General features: G+C 42.0%; 1 protein-coding gene across 1 annotated transcript; it reads left to right on the top strand.

Moving 5' to 3' along the window:
* Positions 1–756: 756 nt before the first annotated feature.
* Positions 757–23,389, top strand: H1-7 (H1.7 linker histone). Its single transcript, XM_070454848.1, has 4 exons — positions 757–782; positions 1,222–1,325; positions 20,832–20,907; positions 22,344–23,389. Exons 1-4 carry the CDS (start codon positions 757–759, stop codon positions 23,272–23,274), a joined length of 1,137 nt encoding a protein of 378 aa, XP_070310949.1. The 3' UTR covers positions 23,275–23,389.
* The last annotated feature ends 661 nt before the right edge of the window (positions 23,390–24,050 follow it).

Raw genomic sequence — 24,050 nt, 5'->3', positions numbered from 1 at the left:
GGAACTCCCCAACGCGCAGGGTCTCCTGGGAGGAGAAGCACCGTCCTAATAACAGCTTCACTGCTATTGGCGGCGTGGTTTCCCCTTTCCTCAAGGCATGTGGGTTACCTTCCTCTGTGGGCGGGGTGACTCTGGGAGGCCCTGTCATCTCTCCGAAGGCCACTCCTTGGGAACCATCGTTTTCAGGTGGACACCTCTGAACGCCTGAGGGTCGCTCAGCTTCCATGGCGGGTGTTTCTGCCTACTTCACTCACAGGTCTTACCGCTGTGACCTCTGACTTGTGGAGGTGGGAAAAATTAAGAATTTTTGAAAATAGTTTTTAGAATATATATGGAATTTAGAAAGATGGTAATGATAACCCTATATGCAAAACAGAAAAGAGACATAGATGTACAGAACAGACTTTTGGACTCTGTGGGAGAAGGCGAGGGTGGGATGTTTCCAGAGAACAGCATGTATATTATCTATAGTGAAACGGATCACCAGCCCACGTGGGATGCATGAGACAAGTGCTCGGGCCTGGTGCACTGGGAAGACCCAGAGGAATCGGGTGGAGAGCGAGGTGGGAGGGGGGATCGGAATGGGGAATACATGTAACTCCATGGCTGATTCATGTCAATGTATGACAAAACCCACTGCAATGTTGTGAAGTAATTAGCCTCCAACTAATAAAAATAAATGAAAAAAAAAAAAAAGAAAATAGTTTTTAGAAGACCCAGTAATGGAAGTTTTCTGAAGACACACTTTCTCCAGGAATGGAAGAAGCATGTGTTCAGTGCAGGTATGTATTCATTGCAGGTAACGTGAATAGAAGGAAGGTAGAATAAGCAGGAGAAGTATTGCCTACTCCATTTTCTCTGAAAAATTTCCCTTTCTTTTATGTATTGAAAATCCCTACTTTTTATGACCACTGGAAGAGCAAGCCTCCTTGGTGTCTTAATTTATGTGGGCATTCTTTCCCTACCCTTAATTTTCTCTTTCTAAAAAATGCCTGCCCTAATTTCTTCAGAGTAGATGCTTTCATGTTTAAGGCTTCTATGTGATTCTTTCTTTCTTTATTGCACTTTTTGTATTTTCCACATTCTTAATAATGACCAATATCAATGAATCAGAAAAATACAATACAAATATTTGCTTGAAGACAAAAATAACTGTTGGCAGTTCAGAGGCTGCAGGTAGGGCAGAATTAATTTATCTAACATATTGTTTTAATTTTTCAGGACTCAGGGTGACTTCATCAACTTTACTGACTACAGGTGCAAAGAGACTTGGTACCTGTATCTTAAGGATCTTAAAGCAACTGAATCCTGGCAAAAAGACCCAGGTAAGAAGCATATGAAGAATAAAAGCCACTAGTAGATTAGGAAAAAGGAGCAACTGTATCTGAAAGTTTGTGAAGCACTGAAATAATTTCAGGAGGCTAGGCGTTTTACCCATAGTCTGGTCCTTTTCTTCTGGAAAGTCATATTTTAGGATTCTGATATATGAGATGACCAAGATTTAACCCTTTTCTGGGTAATTAAGATTTTTGGATACTAATCCTGAAACCTACTTTTTTTTTTTTTTGCTAATGTTCAGACATACTTTATTTCTCTCCTAAAGTTTGATAGATGCCCTAAAAGCTTTTTCCCTATTGATTTTAAAAATAGTTAAAAATTAGTTTAAATGTAACTTTAATGTATTCTTTTGGTGGTTGAAGGAAGAAGCATATGAGAAAGTGGGACAGGATCTATAAAGGGGAATGTTTCCCAAGTATCCAATAAAGGAAACTGGAAATGAATGGCAAAGAAAGTGTGTGTCTGTTTTCCTGAAATCTATGAAAGGTGAAATCTGGTAGACCAACAGGAATCCAGTGTAGGTGGAAGAACTTGCCAAATATTTTAGCATGTGAAAACTCTGGGTTGATTTTAAGTTGGAGTTATCCCTTGAGGTGTTGGTCAATCACATTTGTTGTTTTATAAAAGCAGTTGTTGAGGGACGAAACTATTTCTGGTGGTGATGAGGGTCGGGGTTGAAATATGTGGTCTTTGTTTCCAGAACTTGCTGTCATTTTGTCTGTTTATGCTAGATAAATGCTTCTCTAGTACATATTGTGAATAGGAGAATGCTATGTTTTTAATAATATAGTTTCTGAATCAATTTAAGTGCTTTGGAAAGTTAGTGCTTTAATCTGTTAAGTCTGCAGCCATCTCGTAGTATTGGTACATAATCAAGGGTGCTAGTCTAGGTCCACATATACGTGTATTTATTTCTTTTAGTATTCTTTTAGTAATTGTAGAGAAAGTTGTACCCATTTATGGCATAATTTTGTATATGAGTGTCAAAGGAGACTTTTGGTATAATATTTAGCTGTAAAAATTATCTCAGAACTCTCATATATATTAATATATAGAGTTTGTCCCCAAGAGGCAGGAGGTGGCAGGAGGAAGGACTCTGCATGAGCTTCAAAGCTTCCAGCACATGCCTCATTGTCCCAGACAATTTCACTTGCAAGAAATAAGCTAAAAAATAAAGTTAAGAATTTTAAGATCGCAACCTAGTATTAAACTTCAAGCCTAGAGCCCTGTGTGACTGCACTAGTCACATACCCAGAAAGTTGCTAATTACATTAAAGATATTTTCTCCAGTGTTAAAAGATGAGAGATACACATTCCTTATGTATTCCTGTTGTGTCATTTATCTTGTGCAAAATAGAAGGCTCAATCACACTGATGACATTCAAGGTATTTCTCCCTGGTGTGATTGCTCATCCATTACCTAAGGGCAGAGAAATTGTCCCCTACTCATTAGTAACATTCATGAGATTTCTGTCCGGTATGAATTCTCTTAGATTGTCTAAGGGATGAAAGATCAATAAGTGCTTTTCAACACTAGTTGCATTCATAGGAATTCTCCCCACTGAGTATGCTGTTATGCACAGTTAAGTAAGCAAAGAAGATCAGTGGAAGGATTTTCTGTACTGAGTACATTCATAGGGCTTTTCTCTGATGTGGTTTGTCATGTTTACTAAGGGATGAAGTAACACTAAAAACTTTCCCACAGTCTCTGAGTTCCATTTTGTATTCTGTTGCACACACTAAGGGAAAAACTACTACAAAGAATTTTTCATATTAATTGCAAGTATAGCATTTTCTTCAGTGTGAGTTCTCATGTGTACATTAAATGCAAGTGCTTCCTGAAGATTTTTCCACAATCTTGGCCTTTATAGAGTTTCTCACCAGGCTTATGTGTGCAGTGCAGGTAGAATTTACACTGAAGCCTTTCCATATCAATTATGTTTGTAGGGATTGTCTCCAGTATGAATTCTCTTGTGCCATCCAGGGACACATCTATTGCTAAAGACTTGAAAACACTACTTATGTTCATAGTGTTCTATGCTAGTGTGAATTCTCACATGTATCTGAAGGGATGAGTAATAATCAAAGGCCTTCCTAAGAGTTCTTACACTCTTAGGGTTTGTCCTCATTATGTATTTCTATATGCATAGGAGTAGTGCTGAAATATTTTCCACATTAATTACTTTCACAGCATTTCTCACCAGTAGCAATTTTCTTGTGTTGAGTAAAGTTAGATCTTGTACTGATTATGTGTGCGGTGCTAAGTTGCTTCAGTTGTGTCTGACTCTGTGTGATCCTATGGACTGTACGGATTATATTCAGAGTTTTTCTCTGAGATGACTTCTCTCCATACAAGTACATGACTTTTATCTGAAAAAAATCTTGCTTAAGACTTGACCCTTTAGTTTTAAGTAAAATCTACAAATCTGGACATGCTGCCTAGGTGGCTCAGTGGTAAGGAATCCACCTGCCAATGCAGCAGATGAGGTTTGACCTCTAGGTTGGGAAGATCCCCTGGAGAAAGAAACGGCAATCCAATCTAGTATTCTTGCCTGAAAACTCCCATGGACAGAGGAGCCTGGTGGGCTATAGTCCATAGGGTTGTAAAAGAGTCAGACATGACTTAGTATCTAAACAGCAACAAGTCTGGACAGGTGTTTGGAGATTTTCATCCTTCTCTGTCATCATCCTATCCTTTTTCTCCAACCAGGAGATAAAACTGGGTTCCTTGATAATGATGCGCAAGTGATGCTGTTTCTGTAGTTCTCCTGCATCTTATTCTGTGTGTGTTTTTGCTGAGAAGGGTCTAACAAAGCCTACTTCTTCTGGGTGAATTCCACAGTTGTATCTTTTTTTTTTAAACTTTTCATTTTATATTGGAGTATAGCTGATTAACAATGTTATGATAGTTTCAGGTTCACAGCTGAGTGACTCAGCCATGCACAAACATGTATGTGTTCTCTCCCAGGCTCCCCTACCATCCGGGCTGCCACATAAAATTGAGCAGAGTTCCCTGTGCTATTCAGTAGGACCTTGTTGGTTATCTATTTTAAATATAGCAGTGTGTACATGTCAATCCCAAACTCCCTAACTATCTCCCCATGTTGTAAACAGTGCCACAGTCATATCTTTGAAACTCACCCAAGTCCTTGACCAGTTTGTTAGCAGCCCAGCAACCAACCATCCTTTCCTGTATTTCCCCTCTGGTGTCAGAGGGGTCCTGAGCAGGCCAAGAATGAATCAAGGACAGGTAACTGAGATCCTGTGAATCTAACTGTAAATTTTCTTGAAATACAGAACAGCAGGGACTTTAGGACACTCTTTTCAGTTCTCAGAGTCCATTTGGGGCAGGGATGTTTGATACTTTAGACATCTTCCCACTGGACTGTGACTTTTCAGATGAAGGTTATTGGGCCCTATATCTCCTCCAGCTGCTTGTCCTGAAACATTCCAGAGCCTGCCCTTTCCCTTCCTCTGGGATTTTCTCCTTGCTCAGGGACTGCCTTGAGACCTTGGGCTTGTGTGTATGAATGCTCAGTCATGTCTGACTCTTTGTGTCCATGAACTGTAGCCTGCCAGGCTCCTCTGTTCATGGAATTTTCCAGGCAAGAATATTGGAGTGGGTTGCCATTTCCTACTCCACTGGGATCTGAGTAAGTAAAAAAAAAAAAAAAAAAAAAAAATCCTCAAAGGCGGAGGTTTTCTTCACCCAGTGCCTGTATTATCTCTATTGAAGTCTCCATTTCTCTCATTCTGCTCATCAGGTTCCTTCCCAAGAGGAGTGATTCTCAAACTTTTTGAACCCATGATCTCTTTACATTTTAAAAAATAATGAGGGTCTTCTAAAAAAGTTTTTGGTATGTGGTGCATGAATTTTATCATTATCAGTAAATACTGTCAGTGGTTTTATTTGATATGATAGAGATACTTTGTCCATATTTGAGAATAAGTTTGCCAGATATCCATTTTGAATAATCATTGTTTATATTTCAGTTGTTCTTTCAGGTAAAATAGTTTCCATGAAAAAGTGGCTAGTTCAGCTTGCAACTCAAACAGTTGCACAAAAGCTTTTCCTTGAGACAACCACTAAACTTCAGCACATAGCAGAAGTACTTTTTGTATACCTCCCATTTTGCCACACACACTATTAAAAATGTTCACTCAAGGGTTGAGATTTTTAAAAACCTATAATTTTTTATTACTTCATCAAAGAAATTTAAAATAAAACTTGCTTTCTTTTCCTTCTTTTCTCTGAGTATAGTGGGAAAGAATATAGTGCTTTTTAGTACAGTTTGGTGCCACTGCCTTGGTTCATGTTAAGAGGGCAGCAGTTTTACCCACTGTTGGTTTTTCACTATCAAATAAATGTCAACCTAGGTAAATAATGTCTTAGAATTTATTGTGAAAAGTTTGACCTTCTGAAATTCCCTTGGAAGTCTTGGCTCCCCCAGGGGTATTGGACTACATTTTGAGAGTTGTTGCTCTAGAGAATAAATAGCAAGGCCTTTCTCCTTTTTCTCTCCAATCTTCAGGTGGAGAAGGTAGTAAGCTTTAGTGGATTATTCAGTATCTCCTTTTTTGTGTGTATACAGTTGCTAATCCAGTTATATCCAAACACCATATTTGATTTGCAATTCACAGAAAAGATTTTAGAAGCCATCTGAACCAATTAGTTATTTTAAAGTGTTCTACTATTTTCTGACCTGAATGCCATCATATGAATTTTTGTTCACCTATATGAAAGGTAATTTTTTGTCTGCTTTTAAGTTTTTTTCTTTATCTTTTGGCTTTAAGCAGTTTGATTGTGATGTGTCTACCTATGATTTTCTTTAAGTTTATCCATCTGAATTTTGCTGTGCTTCTTAGATCTACAAATTTATACTTTCCACCAAATTTGGGAGGTTTTCTACCATTGTTTCTTCAAATACACATTTTTTCCCCCCTCCTGCTTCAGTCTCTGTCTCCTCTTCCTCTGGAACTTCTGTATCATGAATATTGGTTCCTTTGATATTGTTCTACAGATCTCTAAGACTATTTCAATTCTTTTCACTCTTTTTTCCTTCTCTAGCTTGTATATAATACAGGCATACCTCAGAGATATTGAGAGTTCAGTTCCAGGCCAAAACAATAAAGCAAATATTGTAATAAACTGAATCAAAAGAAATTTTCTATTTCCTAGTGCATATACTACTTTGGCCACCTGATGCAAAGAACTGACTCATTTGAGAAGACCCTGATGCTGAGAAAGATTGAGGGCAGGAGGAGAAGGGGACGACAGAGGATGAGATGGCTGGATGGCATCATGGACTTAATGGACGTGAGTTTGAGTAAACTCTGGGATTGGCGATGGACAGGGAAGCCTGGCATGCTGCAATCCGTGGGGTTGCAAAGAGTCGGACACGACTGAGCAACTGAATTGAACTGAACTGCTGCTGCTGCTGCTAAGCCGCTTCAGTTGTGTCCAACATAGAAGGCAGCCCACCAGGGTCCCTCATCCCTGGGATTCTCCAGGCAAGAACACTGGAGTGGGTTGCCATTTCCATCTCCAATGCATGAAAGTGAAAAGTGAAAGTGAAGTCGCGCAGTTGTGTCCGACTCTTAGCAACCCTATGGACTGCAGCCTCCCAGGCTCCTCCGTCCATGGGATTTTCCAGGCAAGAGTACTGGAGTGGAGTGCCATTGCCTTCTCCGGAACTGAACTGAGTGCATATAAAATTTATGTTTACACCATACGGTAGTCTATTAAGTGTACAATAACATTATTTCTAAAAAACATTGTGCATGTCTTAATTAAAAAATACTTTTGTAGTAACATCAAAGATCACAGATTGCCATAGCTTATATAATAATTATGAAAAACTTTGAAACATTGTAAGAATTACCAAAATGACTTGCTTGACATAGGGTTTCCACAAACCTTCAATTTATAACAGATACAGTATCTGTGAAGTGTAATAAAACAAAGCAAAGTATACCTATAATTTTTATCTTCAATTTCACTTACTCTTCTGTCACCTCCATAATGCTCTGAATCTCTATAGTGAATTTTAAAATTTCACTTACTGAGTTTTTCTATTCTAAAATTGTTCCTTAAAAAAAGAAACTCCTATTTCTTTTCTGAAAACTTCGGTCTTCCCATTCATTTCAACAACTCTGACTTCTTGGATTATGTTGTAACAGCTGCTTTTCAGTCATTGATAATTCTGACACTTAGGTCATCTTGCAGTTGGCATCTGTTGTTTGCCTTTTCTTTAGGGAGTTGTTTAGGTTTTCCACTTATGTTGAGTAATTTCAGATTCTCTCTTGGACATATTGAATATTATATTATGAGACTCTGAGTTCTGTTTAAATCTTCTGGAAAATGTTGATTTATTTAGTTTTACAGCAGGCAGTTAATGTGATTATGTTTTGATCATATGTCTTGGCTTGTTTTCTGTGGGCTCTGGTTTCAATTTTAATTTAGTTTTCAAAGTCTTACAGTGCTATTTTGGTCTTCTCCTCTTGTGTATCCACCTCAACAACCAGCCTGAAACCTGGGGAGAGTATGTAATGTAATGTAATGATACAGAACCATGATATAGAAGTTCCAGAGGAAGACGAAGGAGAGACTGAAGCAGGAGAAAAAAAAAGTGTATTTGAAGAAATAATGGTAGAAAACCTCCCAAACTTGGTGAAAAGTATAAATTTGTAGATCCAAGAAGCATAGCAAAATTCAGTGTAATGCAGTGTTAATTTAAAATCTTAACTCTACTAATTTCAGTCAGTTTCACAAATGTACAGCTAGGAGGTAAGATCAACACTCCATACTCAAAACTTTAAGGTTCCTTTTTTCCAGCTCCCTCATTTCCTTCATCATCTGCTTACTCTCTGGCCCTCAGGTTTCCCCATTCCTGGCTAGAAAACCAGGACAGTACCTTCTCTGACTGTTGCCAGGAAAACCTCAGTTTGCATATTTACTCTTAATTTTTTGGTGTACCAAATTTTAAGATTTTTATATAATCATTTGTAAGGAATTTTCTCTGTGATTCTCTCATTACTTTTTCTTTTCAACATGAAATCTTTTGGTATTTAAAAAAATGTCTATTTTTATTTATTTGGCTGTGATGGGTCTTAGTTGTGGCATGTGGGATCTAGTTCCCTGACCAGGGATTGAACTTGGGCCCGTTGTATTGGAAGTACAGAGTCTTAGCTTCTGGACCACCAGGGGAGTCCCTCTCATTACTTTTATGCTTAGAAATTCTTTTGTATAAACATTTTCCTGCTTTTATTTTCAATGTTTAATTCTTTGATCCATTTTAAATTTACTAGTGTGTGGTGAAACATGAGTATTAAAAAATCAACTTGTTAAATGTTACATTCTATATATTTCTCATTAAAAGTTACTCCTAACTTGTTAAAAATTAGGTCTAATGACAAACAGATTAAAAACTTCAGGGTCTTTGTTAAAAATATAAAATGATTTTAAGTAATGGGCTTCATTTTAAGATGAAATTTGTTTTTTAGGTTGAATTTAATGAATAGCCCACTGTTGCAAAACTCCCCTGATGCTACTGTTTTAGTCTGGTCCAGTCAGGAGACAGAAACCACACAGTAATTTAAACAGGGAAAAGTTAATATAAAGAATTTTTAAGCAGTTATAGGAGAATAACAAGGAAGGACAAACTTGGAATGAGGGTTCAGATCATGTTGCCCTGCCATTTGCCATCAACTGAGGCATTCTTGGGACAAACAGCAGTCAGTCCAAGTGAGAGGGACCTGGCAGGAAGGTAGTGGTGTGGGGTGCAGTTTCTCTCTCTGCCTTAGTTACACCCGGATCCCAGGATGCCTTTCTCACCTCTCAGAGAGCTGCGTCATGTCAATTTGGGCAGCTGGCTGGAGTATTGAGGAGCCTGTAGTAGTGACAAGTACAGGTCCAGGGCAGTGGTGAGGCATCCCCAGGCCAGGGAGGCATAGGCTCTGCTGGCAGTGGAGGATGAAATAGAGGTGGGAACATTCTGTCTTGTTCTCTGAAGCTCAAATTGCTGGTCCACTTGAGTGGTGCCCACAAGCCATTTAAAAACAGGCAGCAGGCTGGATTTGGCCCTTAGACTGCAGTTTTCCAACATCTGCTCTAAAAATCTGATGGAGAGGTCAGAGATAACCAGAACTAGAGAGGAACTGTTTCCTCCTACGCTGTCTCTCCAGTGCCCTCTACTGACAAGACATGGGAAAACAAAAAGTATTTAAAAGACCCTGATCTATTTTCACATACTGGGCAACAAAGGGTGAATTTGTTGATGAAAGGCAATAAACTGGTAACTGGCATAGTTATAATGGTAGAAATTATCGTAGGAAAAGGAGAATATGAATTGCTTGCTCAAAGCTTTGATTGGCGAAACGATAGAAGAAAAGAGAGTGTTGTAATTTCTCTTCTCTAGATGGAAGAGGAAAATTTGAGATCCTTGTTGGATTTATTTGTGAACTGTGGAGAATTCTCATTCTGAACTTTTCCTTCTATACCATTTACCTTCTCATCTATAAATGTGAATAATATTACCTACTTTCATTGTTGTTGAAAGAATTAGTGATAATTTATAATCAATTATAATGCTTGGCCCATAGGCCTTCAGTAAACAGTAGCTCTTCTTCCCTAGATGGATCAAAGGTTGACAAAAATCCATGGGAGAATAGTTGGGTTAAAATTTTTAAACGGGTATTATTTTCCCAGGAAATGTAGTGTTTTTTGAATTGAAAAACTTAAAATGTGAGCTTTGAAGAAAAAATTGGGGGAAGTTATATAGTAAAATATAGCAATGGCACCCCCCTCCAGTACTCTTGCCTGGAAAATCCCATGGACGGAGGAGCCTGGTAGGCTGCAGTCCATGGGGTCGCGAAGAGTCAGACATTATTGAGCAACTTCACTTTCACTTTTCACTTTTATGCATTGGAGAAGGAAATGGCAACCCACTCCAGTGTTCTTGCCTGGAGAATCCCAGGGATGGTGTCACACAGAGTCGGACACGACTGAAGTGACTTAGCAGTAGCAGCAGTATATAGTAAAATACCAGAACATGCATTGTTAAATGGAGTGCAAATAAAGCTTGCTTTTGGCTGTATTCTTTAGCATGGATATTTATTTACATGGTTACTTAATTTGGTGGAAAGCAGTTTTTAATAAGTGAATTCAATTTTGTGGAATTTTAGGTGTTTAGAGATTAGGTTAGAAATAAGGTTCTTCATGGTGGGATTGATATATCAAATTGGGCTTTTAGGTCTGGGATATTTTAATTCTCAGGCTATAGGAGTTAACATATTGGGTTGGCCAAAAAGTTCATTTGGGCTTTTCCATAGCATTATGTGGAAAAACTTCAATGAACTTTTTAGCCAACCCAATATATTATGCTAAATGATGGTTATTTGCCAATTTTTTGTTTCTGCTTTGGCTTCATTTGTACATATTCTGGGAATACTCTGATAATTTGAAAAGGGGTAGATGGCTGGGAATTACAATAAAATAATTGAATTGAAAAATTTGATGTTGATTGAATTGAATTGAAAAAAATTGATGCCTAGAATATAGTGTTACTGGGGGGCTGTAACATGACTGTGTCTTGGGATTTCCCAAGTCTCGTGTTAAAAGTATAAATCCTCAGAGAAACGGGGTTTTAGCTTGAGACTTAACTGACTGTAGTAGAATGACTCTTAATCATCCCATATTTTAGATATATGGAAAGACTTAACTATTAATAACCCCTGGATGAAAGATTTAATTTGTATAGCATATCTTTGTTTTGGTTAGGATTTTAGTATACCAAAGCCCATATTTCTCTCCTGCTGTCATTTGTATAGGTTTTATGTATGTGGGGGTGGGTATGTTTTACAGAGTGCTTAGAGCTTCTTTGAAGGGCTTAGAGAGGCCAGATCTTCATATTTGCAGGCTAATTGCTGAGGGGTTTGCCTGGTCCTCCAGTAAGATCACCTGGGTCTAGATTCTCTGTACTCCTTTCTGAACAGTTGTGCTGAGGGTTAAAAATAATGAAGGTCCAATTACTAGACTGTCTCCATGCTTTTAAGGACTTTTGATATCTTTGGGTTACTTTTTGTGAAACCACTTTAATGCTCCCGAAAGCCATGAGTGGACCAGTGGGCTTATTTGCTCAAATAACTGTTGTGGGGTTATTTGCACTAAAGTGAAAGGCACAGTAGTAGTTCAGGAGAGGAAAAGAGTTTTAGAATATAAAACAAAATGAGATGGGAAGTTACTTTTGCAAAAAAAAAAAAAAAACTAGCAGTTTAAGGTCAGTTGTAATAGATTGCTAAACAGGTTTCTGTCATTCAGTTTGGGGAGAGAGAAATTGAATCAATGTAAGATAATTGAGTCAGAAAGACCTAGCCCCTGGGAACTCCAGGCCTGAGAGGCAGTGAGATTATTTATAGATTATTATAGATTGAGGTTAGATCAGCATGTGCTACTAAATTTTGCTGTACCTGACATGGAGTTATCCTTGGTGAAGTTAGAGCTATATAACACTGTGTGAAGGAATGAGATTAATAAAACCTCTGATGGTCTTAGAATTTAGTGTAGTAATAAAAGGTTGCTTATTGTTTAAATATTTCAATGAAGTTCCTCATAGAGGCATAACTACCCTAGAGGAAGGGTCTTGTTTCCAAGGACAAAATGATCTTGCTCTGGAACTTGAAGCAGAAGGGTTTAGACTACACATTTCCAAGTGTCCTTTTCCTCCCCACTACCACTTTCCACCCCCCACCCCCACCAACACACAGTCCCCAGGACTTCCAGAAACTAACAGCTATTGATCTTTCTCACAACTGGGTGGTTCTGTCCTCTTTCGGTGATAACTTCTGGTTTATAATCATAGACTATTAAAATTGGAAGGGATAGTTCAGTCTTTCTGGAGCTGGAGTTGGTATTTCTTGATTAGGGGTATGATGTTGGTTTGTACTGTCTCTTCCTGAAGAAATTATTTTCTCTTGGAGTTTCTTTTCCTTTTGGGGTGTCAGAAGATGGGAGCTGGCAAGTTGGTTTATTCTAAAGAGGAAGAGATTGGTGCTTTTTAAGGGGTGTGTGTAATTTCCTCAGTTCTGTCTTGCCACAGCAAAAATTTGAAGTAACGGACTGACCAGTGTTACAGCTCAGTTTTTTTTTTTTGTTAAGTTTTTTTTTTTTCCCATTTATTTTTATTAGTTGGAGGCTAATTACTTTACATCATTACAGTAGTTTTTGTCATACATTGAAATGAATTAGCCATGGATTTACATGTATTCCCCATCCCAGTCCCCCCTCCCACCTCCCTCTCCACCCGATCCCTCTGGGTCTTCCCAGTGCACCAGGCCCAAGCACTTGTCTCATGTACCCAACCTGGGCTGGTGATGTTTCACCCTAGATAATATACATGTTTCAATGCTGTTCTCTTGAAACATCCCACCCTCGCCTTCTCCCAGAGTCCACAAGTCTGTTCTATACATCTGGGTCTCTTTTTCTGTTTTGCATATAGGGTTATTGTTACCATCTACAGCTCAGTTTTATTGGCAAGCAAAGGAAACTACATCCTCGAGGCATGAGGGCAGGTCTGGGCGGGTCCATGACTGGTCCTCACTCCAGTCTCTGGACCTCCCTTTGTTGTAGTTTCACGGGTTTTACCCTTCTTTGTCTTTTAGCTACTGCCATTTTGGACTCCTTTTTCCTATTCTAACTACATAACATTCCCCCCTCAAGAGATGGGAGGCCCAATTCTTTGGGAATAGGGGTGTCAAAGTCTCTCTGGCTACTTCCTGCTGAACTGGGATGGCAAGGGGCATTGGGCCTCCCCCTCTTGCTAGTTTCAAGCCTCAGAGTCCTTATAGCAGTGTCCCTCTAAGAGTGAGTGATATTTTCTGTGGTCAGCTGTAGTTTTATATATTCTTGTTAAACTGGCACTGCATGTTGTAGCCTGTTGACCAGGGCAGAGACAAAATGGGTTACACAATTGATAATACATGGAGCAATCATAAGCAGCATCGATATGGTGATAACAAGGATTAGCAAGGGCATTAGGCAACTCCAAATTCCCTATTGCCAGGAGAAGGATCCTCAGAGAGATTGTAGCCTCCCCAAGAACTCTCCAGCTCATTCTTTGAAGTCCTGTATGATCTAGAATGTTTTTCTTGAGGACTGTGAGACTTTCTTTAACTTAGATGGAGGTATTTACCCAGAAACAACATGTCTCATTCAAGATGGCTCAAGTCCCTCCTTATTCAGGGATCAAGCGATCTATCTCCTGTCTGTTTTGGAGTACAATCCCTGCCAAGCTGTGTTGGCTCTTTAGAGCTGTCCTGAGAAATCTTATTCCCAGAAACTTAATTTTGGGGTGTTCATTAGAATGGCAATTATATGCAGTTCTGAAGAGGTATCTGAGTGCTCCCAGGGGCTCAGAGGTGTATTGAGTTTCCTCTTCTGTTTTCTTTCATGGCTTCACTCCTAAGTAGTGAATCCAGGAGTTGTGTCCTGGTACCTTGACTGCTGTGGGGGTAGAAAGTATTACAGGGTAGGGGCCCTTCCACGTGGGCTGGAGTTCAGTCTTTGGGCACCCATCTTTCCAGATTTTGATTAGGACTTGAATCCCTGGAACACATAGTGGTGACCTTTTAGAATTTTTTGGGTCCTGGTTAACACCCTGTGAGCGTATATCCTGTTGGAATTGCCCAGTGGCCATGGTATAAGACTGGAGGGACTGACCCTCTGGATCTAGGAAGAGGTTATTGACATAAACAAGAGGTCTCCCATATAGCATCTCATAAGGATTAAGACCAATCTGTTCCTTAGGGGCAATACAGGTGTGGAGGAGAGCTATTGGTAAAGCCTCTTTCCATCCCAGGGAAGTCTCTTGGGTTACCATTTTTATCGCTGATTTTAAGAATTGGTTGGTTCTTTCTACTTTTCCTGAAGGCTGAGACCTCCAGGCACAATGGAGATAGTAATGCCCAATACTGTAGATACCCCTTGGGTGACCTTAGAAGTAAATGATGTCCTTTTGTCACTTTGTAATGACCTGGGCAGACCAAATCTTGGAATGATTTCATGGAGCAGTTTTGTTTTTTTTTTTAAACCACTTCCTCAGCCTTCTCAGTCTGGGTGGGAAAGCCTTCAATCCATCCTGGTGAACATATCTATCATGACTAATAGGTATTTATACCCTTGAGAAACTGGCATCTGGGTGAAGTTCATCTGCCAGTCCTCTCCTGGGTAGGTCCCACATTGTTGGATGGGCTGGGCCAGCTGGGGTCTTTGAGCTCCTTGGGGGTTGTTTAACTGGCATGTGGGACAAGAGACCACTTGCCTTATAGTCGTTTGGAGGCCTGTTCCTCTGAAGGACCTTTCTAGTAATCTTTGGAGGGCCTTTTCCCCTAAATGAGTGGTGGCATGTAAGGAGTTATCCAACTTCCATTGGAGGTTCCCAGGCAGAAAAAGGAGTCCCTCCTTTTGGAATTACTCCGTATGATCTTCTTGGAAGCCTCACTTTTAGCTTTAAGAGTCTCACCTTCAGTATATGAAGGAGTTTCTGGCAAATTAGTCTGTGGAACTAAGGTGAAAACCCATATTAGGTCATTATTCTGTAAGGCTGCTCTCTTAGCTGCCTGATCGGTGCTTGGTTCCTTCATGCCGCTTCCATGCTCCCTTTTTGGTGTCCTTTACAATGAGAAACTAAAACCTCAGTGGGCAGATGAACTGCCTCTAAGAGCCTAAGGATTTGATCACCATATTTGATTGGGGACCCTCAGGTGGTCAAGTGGCCTCTTTCTTTCCAAATAGCAGCATGTGCATGTAGCACCAGAAAGTCATACTTGGGGTCAGTGTAAATGGCTACTCTTTCCTTTTCCCAGCTCTAAAGCTTGAATCAGGGCTATGAGCTCAGCTAATTGGGCTGAAGTACCTGGTGGCAAAGGGTTAGCCACAATGGTCTCAAAACTGGATACTACTGCATATCCAGTGCTTCTTTTTTCATCCAAGACAAAGCTGCTTCCATCAGTGTACCAGATTTCCTCAGGATTGGTCAGAGGATCTTCTGACAATCACTCTCGGGGTTTTGTCCAGTGGTCCAAGGTTTCTAGGCAAGAGTGAAAGGGGAGAGAGCCCTTGGTGGTAGACAGGAAGGTAGCTAGGTTAAGAACCTCACAAGGGGATACAGTCAGGCTGGATTTTCCATCAGCACTACTTGATATCTGAGGATCCTTTGATCAGACATCCATAAATGGCCTCTCCCATTCAGGAGTTGTTTCACTTAGTGGATGGTAAAAATAGTGTTAGTTTGTCCCCAAAAGAGAGTTTTAAAGTATCTTCTATCAGATCTGCAATAGCTGCAAGATTTCGAAGGCAGGGAAAGACCTCTTCCCAATAAGGGAGTTGGACCCTCAGGGACCACCTGAAACTGATGGGAAGATATTTGTCCATCCCAGCAACTAGAGAAGTGCTTGGGTGAGTGAATCTTTTTGTACTTGTTTTTCCTGTGGCACCTAAAATGGTACAGGTTTGAGAGGAGAAGTTTCCGGAGTAGGAGGTCAGGACAGAGTAGGTAGCCCCTGTGTCAACCGAGAAATTCTTGGACCTACCTGCCATATCCAGTTGCACCCTTGGCTCCAGCCCCATGATGGTTATCTGTGACAGGTGGGCTGGCTGGAGCAGGCCGCTTCAGTCCTGTTGAACCATCATGAGGTAAGGCTTGGGACTTGACCTAGAAGCTCTTGGGTCCTGAGGATAGAGTGCCACCCAATGTCCCAACTGATGGCATTTGTAGCAAGCCATTTTAGGAGACTTGTCACAGTTTTGACACTCTTTGGCCCAATGTGCTGCCTGTCTACAGATCCTCGTGCCTTATCCTTTAAGGACTTGGGGTTTGCCATAGGGCTTCTCTGGAGGGTGGTCAGCATCTGGGCATACCTTTTCTCTTTCCTTCTCTCCCTTTCCTGGGCCTTGGCCTCCCGCTCCTGTTCTCTGTAAATAATAAAAGGAATTGGTGGCTGTTTGGACCATCTCATCTAAAAAGGCAGCAGGGTCCTGCTGCTGTAGCTATTGTAACTTTATCCTGATGTCTGGTGCACACTGGCACAGCAATTTGTCTTTTAAAATCACCTGTCCCTTGTAAGAGTCTTAAGTCCAGATTAGTAAACATTTAGAGGGCCTTTTAGCCTTTCCAGAAAGGCAATGGGGTTCTTGTTAGACTCCTGAGTTATTGCTGAGACTGGGCATAGTTCCACAGCTAACAGGCTTCCTTCTATTTTCATGGGTGGAATTCCTTAGGGGTGAGTCTTTTTGAAGCTTATCCTACCCAATACTGTTGCAACCTGAGAGCCAGGTGTCCCTGGGTCAGGGTGCAGATCCCAAGGCAGGCTGAGGTGTGACAGCCTCCTGGAGATCGAATCCCCGGGCAGGTCTAGGCATTTCAACCTCCTGGTACCCCTGGACTAGTGGATCCCCAAAGCAAGTTGAGGCATGACAACCTTCTGAGGACCAGATCCCTAGGCAGATCAAGCAAGGCAGGCTAACCTCCTGGGACCCCGGGCTGGTGGACCTCTGAGCAGGCTGAGGCATGACAACCTCCTGCGGACCAAATCCTTAGGCAAATTGAGGCATGTCGACCTCCTGGGACCCCAGGCTGGAGTTGGATGTCCCCAAGGTCTCTAGCATGACTAGTGCTGGGTAGGATTAAGGGGTTGTAATCTTGACTAATTGCTGGTTTGTTCACTGTGGATGGGAATAGCTACCATGATGTAAAGTAATCCAAGCCTATGCCCTGAGACTGGGAACCTGGTGAAACAGCCAGGTTTCACTAACAGCCTGTTAGTGTTCTGAGGGAATGTAAGTCATTGATTTCCTCCCCTAGTCTTTCATAAGAGCAGCTTAGGGTGTCTCCAGCGGTAGACATCTCATTGTCATAGACCCACTTTAGGTAATAACAGAAGTAATGACAAAGGAGTGGGTTATCTGGTCCTGTTGGGGGCATTAGGAGTATTTTAATAATAATAAGTGGGGTGGAGTGATGTTGCCTACAAGGGGGCAGGGTCCTGGTTGTAGGAGTTAGTAAGTGGCTTAAGAACAAATTGATGAGGCAACAGACCAGATGCTTCATAAAAGTGGAGTGGAGATTTGATCCAGGAGTATGCTTGTAACTTTAGGAGAAGGGTGGTGAGGTTTTGGGCCCAAATGGCCTGTAGGGCTAACTCCCAGAGTTGCAAATATTATCCCTGGAAGCCCAATTGCCCTTGAAGGGATGCCACCAACAGATGGACTTCTAGCAGGCATTGTGGGCCTGTCACCTGCCCCAAAGTGTTCATTGAGAGATGCTGTTGTTGCACATGTTGTAGGAAACATAAGGACCTGGATATCTAGAGAGATTGGATATTATACAGTATGTCTCTCCCAAGGGCCAACTATTTTCTAGTTGTCTCTCCAGAAGATTGTAGAGGCAACATTTTGGGCCTGGATGGGGCTCAGGAAAAGAGCATGAAACAGGAGGGAGGGGGGCAGGGCACAATAACAAAAAAAACTTTATGTTAGCCCAAAGGCATAACAAAAACTGATTAAAATCAAATGGGTCCAAGATGACAAGTTAAATTCAACTAAACCTTGATCCTCAATATGCAAGCTAAATGACACAGCCAGAGGTGCCAGGACAGTTCCAAGGCACTGTCAAAAGACTGAGGAGTGGGTGGTTCCCCAATTGTCAGAATGATCCTCCTACTCATTAGCATATGAAATCACCCAGCTCAGGGAAAACTAACCACACCACTCTCACCCTCTGCAATGGCCACACCCTGTGAGTGTGTGTCTCTCTAAATCCGAACAAATCCACCTCTTACTTATCACTGCGTGTCTCACTGAATTTTTTGCAATGAGGCATCAAGAGCCTGAGCTTCATTAGGTCCTAAAACCAGGCACCATGGGTTTTGGCTGGTTTCAAGTCCCAGTCAGATATGACTGAGTGACTAAGCATAGTACAGAGTCCCTGCCATGTGGGTTTGACTCCCAATCTTAGGTAAATGGTTTTAAGCACAACTTTCAGAAATGGCAAGATGATGACCTGCCCAATACTTTGTAAGCCATGGCATAGAAGGAGAGAGGAGCTGAAGGATGGGAGGAAAAAGCAGTGGGAAAAATGTGCCAAGGAATCCCCTTCATAACCTGCCAGAAAATCTGCTAAATACCTGACCTGTGCTCACAGTTTTCATTGGCCTGATCCTTGGCACAAAGAAGATTAAGGACCGAAGAACTCCCACCCACTTTGGCAATAGCTACTAGGGCACCACACATAGTGGAGCTTTCGGGACACCCTGGGGCACCCACTGCTGCTCGCCTGTTTGCACGGGGTTCAAGCAAACAAGAAATGAGAGATTGTAAAGGAATTAAGATTTTATTAGCCATATGTCCTTCCAGCCACAGGAGGGAGGACTTCCTACCTGAATCGGTGGTCTCCTGCAATCTGAGACTGAGCCGTGTGAGCTTTCTGCTGAGTTTGTTTTTGCTGTCCCAGTTTCCAGCACAGTGGGCTTCTTGTCACTTCCCCTGCACTGGGTTTTCTTTGTGTTCAGCTTTCACCGTGGAAGTTTTCACTGAGTTGGGCTTCTGCTGTGCTTGGCCTCTGACTCGTGGGGGCCAAGCTGAGATTGTTTCAGCCAGGTTAAACCCGAGTCATGGCACCATATATGTCGGAGGAATGTGTAATTTCCTCGGTTCTGTCTTACCACAGCAAAAATTTGAAGTAGGGGATGGACCAGTGTTATAGCTCAATTTTATTGGCAAGCAAAGGAAAACACACCCTCGAGGCATGGGGGTGGGCCAATCTAAAAGACACGAAGAGAAGGCCCTGGTTCAATTTTGGCTCCTCTTTTATTATGTTTTTTTTTTTCTCTCCTCTCCCTGAGCCTGCTCTATGTAAATTGGGCTAGCCAGGAGGGCCGTTTGTTTTACCTGAGGTCCTCACTCTGGTCCTTGGACCTTCCTTTGTTCTATTTTTGCAGGCCTTTCCCTTCTTTGCCTTTTAGCCACCGCCATTTTGGACTCCTTTTTCCTATTCTAACTACCTAACACTATGAAAGATGTCAAGTGGCTTTCTTATCTTCTGAGTCACCTGAGTGGTGGTGGGGCATTTGTTTTCTACTTCTCATTTTTAGTTATTCCTCTGTTATTTACAGCATACTTATACAGAAATCTATGTGAAATGAATGGTTATATATAAATAAAAATGTTTTCTCTTTTTTGTCATAGGTGTTGGTATTTTGGATAGTTTTTCATTATTTTCTTTTCCTTTGATTTCAGCCTCAAAGGTTTCCAGTTTGCCTCCTTTGTGATCACAAGGGTATCAATAAACATGGTTTTTTATTTGGTTCTTTCCTTCATGATGATACCGTTGTATGCAGTATCATACATAAAAAAACAACCTGTTTTTACCTGGAATCAGCTGATGAAGGTGATACTTCATTTACTTTCCTCCTATTCACAAAGCAGACACTTTTGTCTGTTTTTCTTTTTCTCTGGTGGTTGCCCCATCCTGTGACCACTTGCCTATGCAACTAGGAAGGATAGACAGGCCAAGAGACTCTACAACTGGGAGAAATCTAGCACCATGTAGTTCTGCCTCTGCATCTGGCAGCTCTTCCTTGGTGCACTGTGCCTGTGCTGCTGTGTTAGCCCTTGCCCCTGGAAATCCTCAGGGTCACAGAACTCTGCCCTGATCAAAAGCCTGGGAGAAAGTACAGTGATTGCTTATAAATACTCTTGACTCTGAGCTGTGATTATAAACTTCCCTCTACTCTATATGTGTTCAGCTGCTCAGACATGTCCAACTCTTTGCAGCCCCATGGACTGTAGCCCACCAGGCTCCTCTGCCCATGGAGTTTTCCAGGCAGAAATATTGGAGCGGACTGCCATTTCCTGCTCCAGAGGATCTTCCCAGTCCAGGGATCAAGCCTGCATCTCTTGCATCTTCTGCATTAGCAGGCAGATTCTTTACCACCAGGGCCACCTGGGAAGCCCCTCTACTCTATAATGGAGATATATAAGGCAATGGGGAGAAAAGGAAACCTAACATAGTAATTTTAAGAACTCAGGCCTTATAATTAAGTAGAAAGTGAAGTCTCAGTCGTGTCCAGTTCTTTGCAATCCCGTGGACTGTAGCCTACCAGGCTCCTCTGTCCATGGGATTCTCCAGGCAAGAATACTGGAGTGGATTGCCATTTCCTTCTCCATGGGATCTTCCCGACCCAGGGATTAGACCCGGGTCTCCCACATTACATGCAGATGTTTTACTCTCTGAGCCACCAGGGAAGTCCAGAACTAAGTAGACTCAGGTTTAAATCCAGACTCTACGACTTAACTGCTGTGTGACCTATAACATCTGTGTCATTATGATGGTATCTGTCCTTCACAACTTGACCCTCATCTATGTTTCCAGTCTTATCTCGTGCCATTTTCCTTCTCATTGTTGACTCTCCTCTACCCCTAACACTTGTGTTTTATCCAGGAACTACGTGGGAGCTTGTTGATAAAATCTCTGGATCCATCTCAGATCTAATGTATTGGAAGCTGTACTTTATGAAGTAAGTGCACGTTAAAACTTAACAAGCTCTGGTCTAAGCAACTTCCTGGAACTTTGATTCCTGGAAGAAACAATGCCACACTCCAGCCTATGACTGCTGATGATATGTGAATGTCCTCTGGAAAAGTATGATATGCTTTGCAACTTGAGGTATTCTTTGAATTATTCCCAGCCAAACCGTGTCTTAAATTAGAGGTCCTTGAACAACTAGCTTCCTTGGTTGCCTTCATTTCCAGCCCTTTGAAATTCATCCTGCTCTTTTCTCATGTTTTTCTGGGACTTTCCTTCTGAATCCAGAGAAAGCCTCCTCACCAGCAAGGAGCTTAAGCAGACTCAAATGCTTGCTATATATAATAATGCTATATTAGGTACAGCATGGGGTATAGAAATTCAAAGACTGTCTGACTCTGAGAGACCTTTTTATTTAGTTGGAAAGATAGAAAGATACAGAGTGAAATAACTTTTATGCTCCTTTGTCTATTATCACATCTTCTGAATTTTTGCATATGGTATGTTTCTGTGATGTTGGTAGGAAGGGATTATTAAACCTTTTTTAGATAAGGAAGTCAGGTTTAAAAATATTAAGGATTATTAATGTCATGGCTGTTAAAGAGCTAGGATATATATTTATGTCTTCCAGCTCCAGCTTTTTTCTTTTTTAAACTATTGTGCCACACTGTACCTTCTAATATCAAATTAATTTAAAGAAAAAACCATACAGGGTTACAGAAGTAATTGTGGTAATTAAGAGGAAAGAAATTCTTTTACTGAAGGAGTCTGAGGAGGCTTCAGTGAAGGAGCAGTTAGCAGGATTTTGAAAGACAAGCAAGATTTATCTGGACAGAGATGGGATAAGCAATCTAAAAAGAGGACAAGAAGCAGAAAAGCACAGAGTCTGTTTAAAGAATAATGATGAGACAGTGTTGTTAGGCTCTTCTTATTTGGAATCTGGATTGTTCCAATCCAATTGAACGGGGCATCTGAACTTTGCAGGTGTGGGAACTGTGTTTAGGGTAGAGGGACCATAGTGATTTCTTACTTTGTTTCATACTCTTGCACAAAATCCACTGTGCTGAGAGCCAGGGAGATACGACTGCATACATTTTCCTGGTGGGACCTAAAAATGGGAGTTTCTCGGCTGGGTTGTGTTTTATAGACTACCACAGCTGCTTTTTAAGAGCACTGTATTACTTGTGGATGGTTGGGAATAAGTTCTCTTCCTTTTTAGGAGAATGTGGGTAGATGGTGTGCAGGACCACAGAAAAAATAGTGACCTTCAGAAAGCGGCTGAGATCAAGATCAATGAGAAGTGTAAACTTAAGACCAGGAATCAGAACCCTGGATATTATAAAGGGGATTTTTCAGGTGCGCAGAGGCTCTGAAAATCCGAATTGGTTTAGACCTAGAAGGAAATGGCGTCTGATTTGGTTTTAAAAGTGAGAAGGACCCTCTACCCTTGGGGTCGGCCGCCATCGTAACAGGACCTGCCTTTGTGACGTGGCCGGCAGCCGCAGTCTTATTAGCTAATACCTGGGTGAGTGAGGTTCAGAGCCAGTGGCCCCGCAGAAGCGGGAGCGGGGCCATGGCTGAAGGGGCTGAGACCATGGACGAATCCCAAGGTCCTGAAGTTAAAACCCAGCAGCCCACGGAAAGAGTCCTCGTGGGACCGCTGAGGCGGGGCTCGCGCTCCGTGCTCGAGGTGTCCCAGCTATTGCTCCGCGCCATCGCCGGGCACAAAAGGCTGACCCTGGCGGCTCTCAAGAAAGAGTTCGGAAATGCGGGCTACGAGGTGCGCAGGAAGTGTGGCCGCCTCTTGGGCGAAGGGTCCAGGTCTGAAGGGAAGGGCCTTCTCCTCCGGGTGAGCGGTAGCGAAGCCGCCGGCTGCTTCAGGATCTGGAAGGTTCCTAAGCCGAAGAGAAAGCCCGGACGCCCAAGGCTGGAGGAGGGCGTGCGCTCGCCGAAGACCCCTCTCCGGGCGTGGAATTTACGCAGGCGCAGGCGCAGGCGCAGGCACTCTGCGTGCTGCACGGTGGCCAGGAAGGTATGGAGGGGGCGCTCGAGGGCAGACTTGAGGAAGGTGAGGTCAAGGGCCAAGCACCTGGTGAGTTCCAGAACCAAGGAGAAAGGGAGGGCCAAGAAGGAAGACATCAGGCCCAGATCCCGGAATGAGAAAAGGCCAAGCTCCAAGGCTAGGGAAGAAAAGAAGCAGGACCCGGAGAAGCCGGTGAAACGGACCATCCAAAGGCCAACTTCCGCTAAAACTGACCAGACTTCACTTGGGCAGGCGAAGACTTACGACTCGAGGGCTACTCGCACCAAGACTTCCGCTAAAGCTCAAGGTGCTCGGAGCGCCACCGGGAGTCCATAGTGTGGGAGCCACGCCCCTTCCTCCAGGCACAGATGCCTTTCCCCATAGGCTTCAGTGAGTGCAGCTCCCCACCTTCGTTGAAATGAACAAAACTATGTACAAGACCTTTCCACCACATTGTGTCTGTTTCCTCTTTGCCGCACCTGAAGGGGAAAGGGTGGGTGTTGAGCTGAGACCTATAGCAGAAGCCTGTCGGTTGAAGACAAAACAAGGAGTATGACATTCTGTTTCTGCAGCAGGAGCCAGGAAAATGCCTTTCAAAAGGGAAAAAAACAGAAGAGAGCCAGCAACTTCACGGGGTTAGAGGATGTGTTGGATTAATGTTAGGCAGCCTAGCAAATCTAAATTGAGTTTTGGAGAGAAAGGCAAGTAAGGAGCGAAGTGGGGGGCCTCACTGGGGCAAGAGAATAGACAGCCTTTAGGTTAAGTGGTCCCACTAATCCAAAGTGTTCTTACTGGAAATTCCTTTTAGAAGACGACCTGTCTCCCGCACTTGATTGTAATGCGTTTGTAATTTTTGCCCTGATTTGATAATTGTTTTAACTTAGAAAAATATGTCGTATATGTTAATTCTCAGTTGAGTGACTGTGTGTGAAAGCATCTAGCACAAGGCTTGAGTCATGGTAGGTGCTTATCACAAGAATTATATATGAATATAAATGATTTGTGATAGAGCGATAATGTGCTACCACAGAAAACTATACTGGATCAGTACTTAAGAGACCAGGATCCTAGTCGAAGTGCTGCCACTCTGACCTTAACTAAGTTATTTAATC

Source organism: Odocoileus virginianus, chromosome 24 (genome assembly GCF_023699985.2).
Source record: "Odocoileus virginianus isolate 20LAN1187 ecotype Illinois chromosome 24, Ovbor_1.2, whole genome shotgun sequence".
NCBI lineage: Eukaryota > Metazoa > Chordata > Mammalia > Artiodactyla > Cervidae > Odocoileus > Odocoileus virginianus.
Note: the sequence above shows the minus strand (reverse complement) of the source record. Positions and strands in the feature narration are given on the sequence as shown.